This window comes from Pelophylax lessonae (genome assembly GCF_965119305.1).
Source record: "Pelophylax lessonae genome assembly, chromosome: 6".
Classification (NCBI taxonomy): Eukaryota; Metazoa; Chordata; class Amphibia; order Anura; family Ranidae; genus Pelophylax; species Pelophylax lessonae.
Window position 1 is genome coordinate 235,521,299 of NC_138773.1, and position 13,726 is coordinate 235,535,024.

Here is a 13,726-nt window from a genome sequence, read left to right on the forward strand (position 1 = left end):
TGTGCATCATAGTGATGGACCAATAGAAATGTGTAGGTATAGGGCTTAGCAGAAGCCGACACTTCCTGGAAGTAAAAGCTTTGTCTGCAAGAATGGCATGGGAATCAGCTGTGATGGTAGGTTGTGGAGGTTGCTGCAGTTAGACTAGCAGAATTATTTCTGTTGGATATTTGTTTTTTTTTTTTGGATTGGAAATGTTATAAGTACTTTATAAGTACTTTAACTAGCCCTGAACGCTGACTGTAGCTTTGGATAAATACTGTAAATGGTACAGTCATTGTGGTGGATTTACTAAAGCCAAGTAGACTGGGCACTTTGCAGGTGCAGTTGCTCCAGAGCTTAGTAAATATGATGAAGCTGCACTTTGCAAAGAATATCCAATCACGTGCAAGGAGCAGAGGCATAAGTACAACCTTTAGGGCCCGGAAGGGCACCCTGACCCCATCCCGGTGGCCTTTCTCATGTTCTGCAGCGGGCCACCTCCTGCCATCTTGAGGCCCCCACATGGTGGTGGAACACCAGGACTCAGTCGCAAGTGCGACCTTTGAGACCCTGGTAGTTCTGCCACTGACCTTACTAGGGGGCAGTGCTGGTTGTGAAGTGGGTGGGATCAGTGGTAGTGGTAGTGGTGAGGGGGGTGGGATCAGTGGCGGCGGTGGTGGCAGTGAGTGGGGTGGGATCAGTGGCAGCGGTGGTGCCATCTTCACCACCACAGAACTCTTCCCTTTTGATGATATCTGTGGTTGGGGGGGAGATCCCTTTCAGCCTTCCAGTGATTGCCTCCCTACATTACTTTTCTCAGGAGAGGATAGGCGGGGAGGCACAGTAAAGTGATAGTCACTGCTCAGCCTCCACTTAGCGGCCAATGGGCAGCGGATCGAACGAGCGAATGGATGGGCCCCTCACACTGACAGAGCCAGAACAGGCAGACGGGCCCCTCACAGCGGAGCGGGAGAGGAACAGATGGGTGGGCCGCTCACAGTGGGATGAAAAACCAGGAGAGGAACGGGCCGGTGGGTCCCCCCACAGTGGCGAAACTCCAGGGTCCAGTCCTAACTGTGGCTGCTGCAACCCTAGTAGTTCCGCCTCTGGCAAGTAGAATGAAAAATAAGCATTTTTGCTTGCACATGATTGGATGAAGGAAGTCAGTAGAGCTTTCCCTCATTTACGAAGCTCTGAAGCAATTACACTTACAAAGTGCACAGTCTATTTGGATTTAGTAAATGAACCCCATTGTATGAGACCTTATAAATGTATACAGTTTCTACAGATCCTGCTAAGAAACAAAACACACCCATTTCCCTAAATATTCATTTCCAGTCACTGTTCACCTATCAAGGAATAAGTGACTAATAAACAAAAAGTAATATTTTACATACTCTAACAAGACTTATAATGCATTCCAAATACTCACTCATCAGTAAAATAATTAGCATGGTTCTTTTAGAGCAGTGGTCCTCAAACTAAGACCTGATCCTTGCAGTTTACAAGCCCACACAAAGAAAGGTCCTGCATGCAGGGCCTTCCATTTGCATGCCAAAGCCATTTTAGGCTCCGTTCACATGTAGGCGTTTTGGGGCATTTTTGGGGAGTTTTTCTGCTCTAGGATCCGCTCTCAAAATGCCCAACAAGACAAATCCTATTCATTTCAATGGCCCCTGTTCACATCTGAGCGTTTTGACGCTGTGAGCAAAACGCCCAACTCTCAAAAAAGTACATGAGCTTCTTTTTGGGCAGATTATAGGCGTTTTCCATTGGTCTCTATTCAATCTAAAAACGCCTGCACAAAAAAACGCCTGTAAAAATGCCTGTAAATCACGGTAAAAATTGCGGTAAAATCACGGTAAAAAAACGCGCGAAAACGCTACGCTCAGGTGTGAATATAGCCTTAGGCAGAAAGGCAGGAGGTGTTGTACTTCAGCCAGCATTTTCGGACAAAGTGATCTCCTACCTGACACTGGCTGCATAGTTCCATCAATTAAAATCTATCCAATAGAGGAGCTGCATGGGACATAAAGCCTACAAAAGGTAAGTGCCACTGAACACCAATGCAGGGGGGGCTTTCCAAATTCCACTGAGACAAATAGCGGGGCTCTATTCCTCCCAACGACACCAAGGATGGGGCACTATACCTCACATTGACACCAACCATGGGTCATAATTTCTTCCTGTGACTTATGACAAGCAAAACAGGACGTTTCTTTATCTTTACCCCCCACTGAGCACTGAACCGGAGGCATTTTTTACTCCCACTGACCACAGTCCAATCCCTCTAGTAGTCTGAAGGAATGTAAATTGACAGTTGATCTAACAAGTTTGAGGACCCCTCTTTTACAGTTTGTACATTTGAGAAAACATATCGTTACCCTGCAGTATGCTTTGATTTCATAGTGATCTCACAGTACTGAACACCAGCTTTGCCAAACTGATCTAGATTATGTGAAAAGCGGGCAAAAGGGCAGCACCAAATCTCATATTGTACAAGCTGTAATAACTTTTTTATGGGCTTTGTTTCCCTCTCCTGCCAACTCTGGACATTTGTGGTCAAAGTCAAAAATAGAACTGTAGGGAAAAGGGAATGCAAGTCAGAAGAGTCATTACAGTTCAAAAAACATGAAACCAGCTGTTTGTTCTCTTGTTTGGTGGTCTGTACATATACAGAAGTATTCTGCCTCCAATAGCAAAGTCTATTGTTCTGGTTACTAAAAAATCATGTGACTCAAAGGGTTGTGCTTTTACCAAAGGTCACCATCATTTGGGTGTGCCTAGGGCAGCATGGTACCTAAATACAGCCCCACACGTAATTGTATTATTGATAAAGGGAATCCTTGGAAATCCTGAGCTATCATTCTTGTCATTCAGGTGGAACTCCGGCCAAAATGTTTTTTTTTCTTTTTTTAGTTTTGATTGAGAGGAGAGGGATTTGATCATCTGTCAGGTTCTCAAATTTGTGGAGTGCATTCTTCATATATTGTTTTTTAGTGAATTCTCTAAGGGCTGATGACAGCGTAACTGACTGATTAGTTAACCACTTAACCCCCCGGAGGATTTGGCCGCTAAAAGACCAGGGGTTTTTTTGCGATTTTTTACTGCGTGACTTTAACGGACAATTGCGCGGTCATGCGACGCTGTACCTAAACAAATTTGACGTCCTTTTTTTCCCACGAACAGAGCTTTCTTTTGGTGGTATTTGATCACCTGTGCCATTTTTTGATCATGCGCTATAAACAAAAAAAGAGCGTCAATTTTGCAAAAATAACAATATTTTTCACATTTTTTCATATGAAATTCCCCCAAAAAAAATGTAAAAATCAAAAATTTTTAACATTTTCGGCCAATTTGTTTTATGCTACATATGTTTGGTAAAAAAAATCGCAAAAAGAGTATTTTGATTGGTTTGCGCAAAAGTTATCGCGTTTACTAACAAAGGGAAAGATTTTTGTAATTTTTGGTGTTTTTTTTCTTAACGCGTAATGGCGGCGATCTGCGATTTTTTTTTCGGTACTGCGACATTGCGGCGGACAGATTGGACCCTTGACTGACATTTTTGACACTTTTGGGGGTACCAGTGACATTACTGCAGTAATCAGTGCTATACATATGCACTGTTACTGCAAAAATGACACTGGCAGGGAAGGGGTTAACTTTATTGGACAGGGAGGGGTTAAGTGTGTCCTAGGGGCATGATTCTAACTGTGCAGGGACATTGCTATTGGTGTAAAAACAAAGATCAACGGTCCTACATAGTAGAACCGTCTGATCTTCATTTTTACACCAGGGAGAATGACGGGCGGCTTGTTTACATAAGCTGCTCCGCCTTTCTCCCTTCACCGGAGCGATCGTAGTGTGACCGGCGGACATCGAGTCCGCCGGTCACACGCACTGACTTGTCTGTGAACGAGCCGCGGCGGGTGCGCGCCCGCCCGCAATTGGCTCGCAAGTCAGTGACAGGCGAGTGACGTATCCATACGTCACTCTGCCTGGCTGGGGCTGACCGCCGCAGTATATAGTCGTGCGGCGGTCGGCAACCGGTTAATTGTTCATAGAAATGAATGAACAATACACTCCAGAAAGTGAAAAAAGGAGGTTGACCTCATAGCAACACCCGAAGTTCTCCTGGACAAGAATAGACACAGGATTTATCTGACTGACTCTCTGCAGTCTTTAATTTCCTAAAACCCACACAATGCACCTGTTAGCCAAAAAGAATATAATCGAGACTGCTTAGGCTTTAAATCACATGAGGGAGAGAATAGGATAATACAACTGTCAATTCTGTATGACAGCAATGCAATGCCAAACAGTAGCAGGGAGATGGATTTTAACACATATGTACTTTTATATTTTAACTTCCCAGGATTCTTGATTGATGAAAAGAAAGAGGTACTCAAAATAAAAATGTGATTTGGCAATGCAGGAATATGCACTAATGATTCCTATAAAGTGTGAATAATAAAGAAAAGTCTGCATTAATTTCTACCACACAATTGTCAATTTATTTGATTCCTAGTTAGTTCATATTTGATATTTATTTTTTAAAATTCCAAGCCCTAGCAGCAATTTACCCACAACTTCCACTCTGGCCCTGCTGATGTACAATGGGTATCCTAAATATTGTCCTCCCATGAAACAGTAAAGGCCCGTACACACGATAAGAAAATATGATGGGAAATTACGTCCGACGACCAATCTGCCGATTTTCGGATTGTTAGTATAGTGCTTTCGACAGCCGACGCCGACTTTTCAGCCGACGAAATCCTGATGTGCAGGCTATATAATTTTTGTATAGAGAGGAGGCGCCGCGTAATCACTCACATCGTTATACGGCGGTTTGCACTGCAGGCAGCCGCTGTCATCTGTGTCCCGCATAGGGTGATTGCAATGCAATGTAAGTGCGATTCTTTACATATAATAAATGTTAAACGATAATGCACTATTGGCGGTTCCTTTCTTTCCCCACTCACACTGAGGGTAAGAACAGCGATAACCCACCAGAGACCCACCCATTACCTACCGTGTTGGAAGAGAGAAGTGTCTCTTGTTTTACAGCTCTACGCATATATCGATCTGGTAAGAGGTTCATCACTTCCACTCCACTTGGATGGTGTTAGGGGTTACATCTTCCCAGCCTTCTTTGGTGTTTGATCTCTGGAGCGGAATCACATATGTACATGCCCTAAATTTTCCTCTTTCTGGTAAGAAGCTACGCTGGTGGTGGGATACTGAATCTTATTCACATGACCTTCACCTTTTCAGCTTAACGGCTTCATCACAAGAAATTTTATTTGGACTAAATTTGTGCATTGTTTGGGACTGTTTTTTATCACGATACACACTTGAGTCACTTATTGGTGTTTTCACTGTGAATGCTGTGGTCTTATTTTGTATTCAAGAAATCCCTTATATATGTTATTAGCACCTTTTGTTGTTATATTCCAGTTTTTCTTATGTTATAAGCACAATATTGGTTCACTTAGACCCCTTTTCTTTGTTTTCACATTGCATAAGATCTTAGTTGAATCATCACCAATTGATTAGCGCACCTGATATACACATCCCTAAATTATTTTTGTCGTCCGTCAAAACAACGTCCGATTTTTTCGTCTCATTAGTACAGATTTTGATGGAAAAAGATCTTAAGAGCAAGACTAGGCATGCTCAGAGACGTAAGAACACACACAAAACAATCCAGCACATGACATCACTTCTGAAGTAGAATGGGAAAATTCGTATGAAAATAACCTCTTCACTTTCCACATCAGACTAGCATGCCACAAAAAACGGACGACAGATCGTTCGATAATCTGATCGTGTGTACGGGGCTTAAAGCTGGCAATAAACTGATTGAAATTCAGATGGCCAACAGGGACGAGGCAAATTTTAAACAGTGTGTGTGTTCCCTTGCTTGACAGAACTTGATTGTTTAATCGACTTCTGTTGAAGGGAGATGTTGGAAAATCTTCCCATTAATTAGCGCCTGCAGGCACTCAGCTGAAGCCACAGATCAGTGTATTCTGATAGAGGCAATGTCCCAGGCGGGAATGATTCCTCCATCCACCATGTTTGTGTGGATAGACCATTCTGGCTGCTTGAATGAAAAAATAAATAAATAAAAGCAAGCCGTGTATGGCCAACTTAAGGATGTACACAATACACATTGATGTACAGAAATGCAAACAGGTGAAACATTCATACAATTTTACAAGATTTATAAATTATTTTAAGTATAGGCTTTGGAAATATACTAAAACATGAAACAAACACTTGTACTATATTTTATGTATTAGGCTCTTCAATATATCCAGGGACAACAAGAAACTCTGCATACATAAACTCACACTACTACATTTATTTTTCCTGCCTTACTCAAGCTGGTGTAAACATTGTTTTGTTTACTCTGGGCAGGTATGCAGTCTAAACTTTAAAGTAGTGATACTTCCTTAGAACTAGAAAGGCTCTCAGTACTCCTCTAGTTGGGCATTCTGCTTTCCACAATTGGCTGTCTAGAATCACATGACAATTTAGAATGGGCAGCTAAATGTTTGCAGGGTCTGCCTTCTTCCAGTATTTTGTGATCTTTTTATCCTGTTATTATATAAGTATATACTCTAAAATCCATCATGTATGGCTCCTGATATGGAATCCAACAGGTATGTGGATCATATGCCATCATTGTCCCCCTCAATCCTGGTCTGCAGACATATTGTTCCCTGCACTATAGAGACAAAGTAAGTTATTATTATTCATAGATCAATACAGTTCTGAAATCAGTAACTATACAAATAGTTACTGAAATAGTTCTTGCTATTATTCTTATTTCTGCTTTTGGCTAGAGTCCCGACAGTTCCTTTGTTAAGTCATTCAGTGCCTACGTGCCCCTTGACTTTGTTTGGTATGACCTGTCTGAGCAGAATTCTATTGTTCTATCATTTTAATTTATGTGGCAGGTGTTTAATGTGGACTGCAAACAAGTCAGATGGGTCTATGTATGTACAGCATTTGTGGTATACCCGGTTTAGAAAATTATTTTAGTCTTTTTTTCCTAATTATATATTCAATAAGAAATAATTAGAGACCTTCAAAGATTTGAAAAGTGTTTAAAAAAATTGTTCTCTGTGTAATTTGTATGCTCTTTTGTAACTATGCATCATTTATTCTATGTTTTCAAGTCCTTTAAGTGCTCACTGTCTTAGCATTTTCTTTTAGGCTCCTTTCACACTTGTACGACTTGGGATCTGACCTGTGAGACTCCAAATCGCAGGACATGTGAAATTCAATATATTTCTATGACAGTAGTTCCTACTCACACTACAGAAGTCGCTGGGACTTCAGAAAAGGTTCCTGCACTACTTTGGTCTGACTATTAAGGCAACTTTGGTCCAGAGATTGTAAAATCAGGTCAAAGTCACACCAAAAGTCGCATCAAAGTTGTGCTTCAAAGTCACACTGGAAATCGTGTGACTTTGGAGACACGCTAATTTAAAGGGAGCCTTAAAGGAAACTAGATGTGAAAGAAATACAAGCATGCAACTGCTAATTCTAGATGCCTGGATGTCACCCTGAGACTGCAATTTAAATATGATATTTTTTCAGTAGTTGAAAAAACAAACAGTAGTAATTGAACTAAAAACTGCTGATCTGTGTATTTCATCCAACCTGGAATTTAGAACATAATCAAATAAAATATAGGTCTCTAGTTAAGTTCCCACCTTGTCCCATTTTTGAACGTGTGTGTGTGTGTGTGTGTGTGTGTGTGTGTGTGTGTGTGTGTGTGTGTGTGTGTGTGTGTGTGTGTGTGTGTGTGTGTGTGTGTGTGTGTGTGTGTGTGTGTGTGTGTGTGTGTGTGTGTGTGTGTGTGTGTGTGTGTGTGTGTGTGTGTGTGTGTGTGTGTGTGTGTGTGTGTGTGTGTGTGTGTGTGTGTGTGTGTGTGTGTGTGTGTGTGTGTGTGTGTGTGTGTGTGTGTGTGTGTGTGTGTGTGTGTGTGTGTGTGTGTGTGTGTGTGTGTGTGTGTGTGTGTGTGTGTGTGTGTGTGTGTGTGTGTGTGTGTGTGTGTGTGTGTGTGTGTGTGTGTGTGTGTGTGTGTGTGTGTGTGTGTGTGTGTGTGTGTGTGTGTGTGTGTGTGTGTGTGTGTGTGTGTGTGTGTGTGTGTGTGTGTGTGTGTGTGTGTGTGTGTGTGTGTGTGTGTGTGTGTGTGTGTGTGTGTGTGTGTGTGTGTGTGTGTGTGTGTGTGTGTGTGTGTGTGTGTGTGTGTGTGTGTGTGTGTGTGTGTGTGTGTGTGTGTGTGTGTGTGTGTGTGTGTGTGTGTGTGTGTGTGTGTGTGTGTGTGTGTGTGTGTGTGTGTGTGTGTGTGTGTGTGTGTGTGTGTGTGTGTGTGTGTGTGTGTGTGTGTGTGTGTGTGTCAAGTACCATGGCATCTTAATATAAAAAAGTATTCAAAAAGCAGTAGAAAGGGTAAAAAGTGTAATTGCAGTAACTGAAAGTAAGCAACCAGAACTCAGCTATTTCTGTAACTGTTAAATATTATAACTACAGCAACATGTTAATAATCTGTCGTCACCTACTGTAACACAAAAGACATACAAATAAGCATTACAGTATTTCATGAGCAGATTTATTAAAACTTTATTTACCTGTGTTTTAGGCAATATGTCATTTTGTACCTAGAATTCTGGATAATTCATGTTCCAAATTACAGTTTAGTATAGACTAGCATACTGTTTTTTTTTTTATCCTTTTTTTTTACCTTGTCACTTCAGTTCTAATTTTCTTATATCTATTATACCTCACCTTCTCCTGATTAACATTGCAAAATAAATAATTGACAAAAAAAAACATAAGTATTATATAGAAAAGAACATCAAACTGTTATACACATTCTGACATAGTAAGTATAATAAACATTATACGTTATGGCCCATTTTATTGGTTTTATCCATTAGTGCACCAAAATACAATATCACTCCACTCACATTGTGAAGCATAAAGCCAAAGTCAAAAAATGTTCTTTAGAAGCAACATTGAACCTCATGTTTATAACATAACTGTGTTCGGTTAAAACCAGGAACTCATCCTTTACTTACCTGGTGGTGGCTGTTCGTTCATTATTACCAGTGAGGCTGGCGTGGGCCTTCTTTTTCTGATCTATTTATAAAAATAAAAAAAAACACAAAAGATCAGAATGTAAAGTAAGGCTGATATGATAGGTAAAGCTCTGTTGTCTTTCAGAAGTTCAGCAGTAGGGTGCATAGCCATGAACCCTATAAGTGCACCTCAGTCTGTGTGCCCCAGCTCTGGCTCCCAGGGTGTCCATTTTTGTCACAGTCATATCTGCTGTTTTTTGATAAATACAGCTTTACCTAGGTACATATTTGAGAACACACCTTTATAGGGCCTTTTGCTTCTAGCATGTTGCATTATTACTACTAAAAAAACTAAAAGAAAAGTGTGATACTGAACCATGCCTAAAATGAATACGAGTCCCAACTGGACTTTAAAAATGTTCTACTGGGTATAAAAAAGTACTAAACTGAAAATATTGGTAGACAGTAAATCATAATAGCAAAAAAAAATGTACCGTAATATATATGCCATCGTCCCCAAATTGTATACAGATCAAAAAAGAGAGTAAAGAAAAAGTGGGACTATACCGGCATCAAAAATGAAGGGATGCAAACAAATCTTCACACTTTCATTAAAAAAATAAAACTTTATTGATAAATAAAAAAGACAAAAACCATGACACCACATATTACATAAACATATAGATAAAAATTAGATCCATAGCTTCCACCTCAGTTGGCTAGTACAGAATACCAAATTGTTGCAGGATCTAAATATAAGTGCCGTCTAACGGTCCCCGTTAAGCTTACCAGGGAACCGTCAGACGGCACTTATATTTAGATCCTGCAATAATTTGGTATTCTGTACTAGCCACCTGAGGTGGAAGCTATGGATCTCATTTTTATCTACATGTTTATGTAATACGTGTTGTCATGGTTTTTGTCTTTTTATTTATCAATAAAGTTGTATTTTTTAATGAAAGTGTGAAGATTTGTTTGCATCCCTTCATTTTTGATGCCGGTACAGTAAATCATAAGGTGCCAGATGGTACCCTACTTATCAGAAAAAAGGCCTGTACACATGATCAGAAAACTGTACAAAAAATACTGCCTAAGAAGCAATCATACGATAATCTGATCATTAGTTCACAGCTTTCATCTGAAATTATCCAAAGGGACAAACAAAAAAAAATTTCTCGCAGGATACCAAATCGTACGTTTTTTTTTTTTTTTAATCAGTACAGTTTTCGACCGAAAATACAATACAAATACAATACATTACATCACTTCCAAATTTTTATTCTGTTGTAACCTCTTAATTTTTGATATGGAGACTAGCATGCAAAAAAAAATTGACGATTATTTGTCTGATAATCTCATCGTGTGTACTAGGCTTCAGCCTTTTGACAAGTTTGCTTGGGGGCCGTGGAAGATTCTATGCAAATACCGACCTGATAGTCTATATTTGCAAAAGGTTATGTATACCCTGCCCATAAGACAGTACTAGGCCTCCCAGCCTACATAGTTTTCCCAGTTTCGGATTCCTAAAAAAAAAATACTCTAAACATTTAATTTAATAGTTATTTCCACCTGTGTTACTTTGTTGCATCATTTGCCAGGTACTAACGAGAGGTAAATATAAGCCTCAGCAATATTAATTGATACGAGAACGATCACTGGATGAACCTTACAAAGAGCTTGAGGGCACATCTAGGGAGCATTTATAGGTATCAGCTTAGCGCAATGGTATGTGTGGTAAAATATACACTTTGTATGCCTCAGAGGAAGAGGGAGTTTTTTTTTTAGGTTATATTTGCTATTTTTTTATGAATTAAATTTGACCTATGCACATTGTTGAGGTCACACCTTTATAAGGTTTTATATCTTTGTTTTTACCATGTTGCATGCTAACCACTACAAAAACAAAATTTGATACTATGCCATACCCCATTTTAATATAAGACCCAACTGGACTTCTAAAATGTTCTACTAGGTATAAAAGTACTAAACTAAGATTTCTAGTGAATAATAAATCATATGGTGCCAGGTGGTATCCTTACTTATCACAGTAAGCCCATTGACAATGCTGCTGGGGGCCTTAGAAAAATCTATGCAAATACAGACCTTCTGAACATCCATAGTTGCATCGCTTTAAGTGCACATTGCCCACAACGTTGACAGTACTAGGCTTGGCAGCCTAAATCATTTTCACAGCTTAAGATTCTTTTGGGTGCATAAAGCTGACCATAGATAGATAGAGTTGTTAGGAAAAGTGTTATAAAATTTTGTAGGAATATTCTCAGAATTTTGCTTGACGTTTGAAAGATTTAATTTGCTTTTAACATTTGATTTTGGAATGAATTTACTTTACTGAATGAAAGGCACATACACTGTTAGAAATAAGTTTCTTCAAGAAAAAAATTTTCCATCCTGCTCCTTCAAATGTTCTGTTCACTGCGGTCGAAAATGAATGTCAATTTGATCCACTAATGATTAGAGTAATGAACAAACTTTCTTAGACCCTTCTTTTCCTAAGAATCCTCCTTCAAAATTATACCCATCTATGGCCAGCTTACGTCAGAGGTCTGAGAGAAAAATAAGATAGTTGAATGTAACCAAAACTACAATGCGTCTATTATATAAAGTAATAAAAACTTCTACAAAGCCCCGTTTCCTAATATGCAGTTGTGCTCATAAGCATACCCTGGCAGAAATCATTTTTGGCATTGATATTGAAATAATGACTGATCATGTCTTTTATTTAGGGAAATTGATCATCATATGAAGCTATTTATTATCACATAGGATCCCTTTTAAATCCTAATGATAAAAAAAGTTTACATATCCTGGAATGTTGGTACAAACACACAATGTGACATACATAGGTTTAAATGGTAGTTATAGGTTAGTTTCCCACTTCTGTGGCTTTTTAAATGGCAATTAGTGTCTGTGTATAAATAGTGAATTTATTTTGTTAACTCTCACGTGAATGCATTGAGCAGGCTAGATACTGAGCCACAGGGAGCAGAAAAGAACTATCAAAAGACCTACGTAAAAAGGTAATGGAACTTTATAAAGATGGAAAAGGTTATAAAAAGATATCCAAAGTAAGTACTGTTCAATCACTTATAAAGAAGTGGAAAATGAAGGGATCTCTTAATACCTAGCCAAGGTCAGGTAGACCAAGAAAGATTGCAACAACTCAAAGAATTGTTTGGGATAAAAAGAAAGATCCTCAGGATAAATACAGGCTGTTTTGGGAAAAGCTGGTGTGGTTGTTTCAAGGAGCACAATACGACAATACTTAAACAATATGAGCTGCATGGTTGAGTTGCCAGTTTAAGCATTTACTGCGTCAATGCTACAAAAATGCCCAGTTACAATATGCCCGACAACACCTTGACATGCCTCACAGTTTAGGGCACACAGTAATCTGGAGTGACAAGACCAAAATAGAGCTTTATGGCCACAATCATAGGTGCTATGTTTGTAGATGGGTCAACAAGACCTATAGGGAAAAGAATATCGCCCCCCACTGTGAAGCATGAAGGTGGCTCACTAAAGTTTTGGGGGTGGGGTGTTAGCTCTAAAGGTACAGGGAATCATGCAAAAATTATGGCAAGATGAATGCAGCATGTTATCAGAAAATACTGGCAGAAAATATGCATTCTTCTACACAAAAGTTGTGGGGTAGTCTTGGAGTTTCCAGCATGGGAATGAGCCTAAGCACAAGGCCAAATTGACCCTCCAGTGGTTACAGCAGAAAAAGTTGAAGGTTCTGGAGTGGCCATCACAGTCTCCAAAATTAAAGTGGTTGTAAAGGCTGAAAGTTTTTTTTTTACCTTCATGCATTATATTCTCTTCAATGGCTGAGACAGCAGTTGATACCCTTTGTCTCCCACAGATGTCAATCACAGCCAGTGAGCCAATGAGGAGAGAGTGGGGAATTGGGGCGGAGCCGCAGCTCTTTGTGTCTTATGGACGCAAAGAGCAGCGGCTCAGAAGCGAGAACTCAGGGGTGCCCCAGAGAAAGAGGCTTTCTTTGGAGGCACTGCTCTAGGGGGATGAGCCAGGAGCGCCAGCGAGGGACCCGAAAAGAAGAGGATCAGAGCTGCTCTGTGCAAAACCACTGCACAGACCAGGTAAGTATAACATGTGTGTTATTTTAAAAAAAAAAACAAGCTTTTATATCACTTTAATATTATCAACCACTCTGTGGAGATCCCCAATGTGCGGTTCACGTAAGATGACAAAAGACTTTGCATGACCTTGCAGCATTTTGCCAAAAAGAATGGGTAGCTATACGACCTGCAAGAATCTGGGGCCTCATAGACAACTTTTACAAAAGACTGCACACTGTCTTTGATGCTAAAGGGGGCAATACATAGTATTGTGGCAATGTTTTGTTTTATGATTGCGCCATGACCTACAGTTGAATATGAAACCTAGAAGAAATGTTTTTTGCCTGCTCACCCATGTTTTGTAGAAAAATGGTACATAGAGTATTGTATATAACCAAGTCTCCAAGGATATTCAAACTTTTCAGCACAACCGTATCTATACATCTACAAACCTTAGTGGTGACCAGACAGGAAAAATAAAAAAAAAAACTAAATGGACAGATAGATATTGCTGCCCCTGTTACCTCGTTGAAATGTTTGCTTGTT

The 13,726-nt window shown here is 39.8% G+C and overlaps 1 protein-coding gene across 1 annotated transcript in view; it reads right to left on the reverse strand.

The window, feature by feature from the left end:
* The window catches only part of PPP1R1C (protein phosphatase 1 regulatory inhibitor subunit 1C), an 88,796-nt gene that overhangs the window by 50,018 nt on the left and 25,052 nt on the right, over nucleotides 1–13,726 (reverse strand). Inside the window, exon 2 of the mRNA XM_082261402.1 lies at nucleotides 9,081–9,141. Coding sequence (XP_082117528.1) covers nucleotides 9,081–9,141 — 61 coding nt within the window. The remainder of the gene's footprint in view (nucleotides 1–9,080; nucleotides 9,142–13,726) is intronic.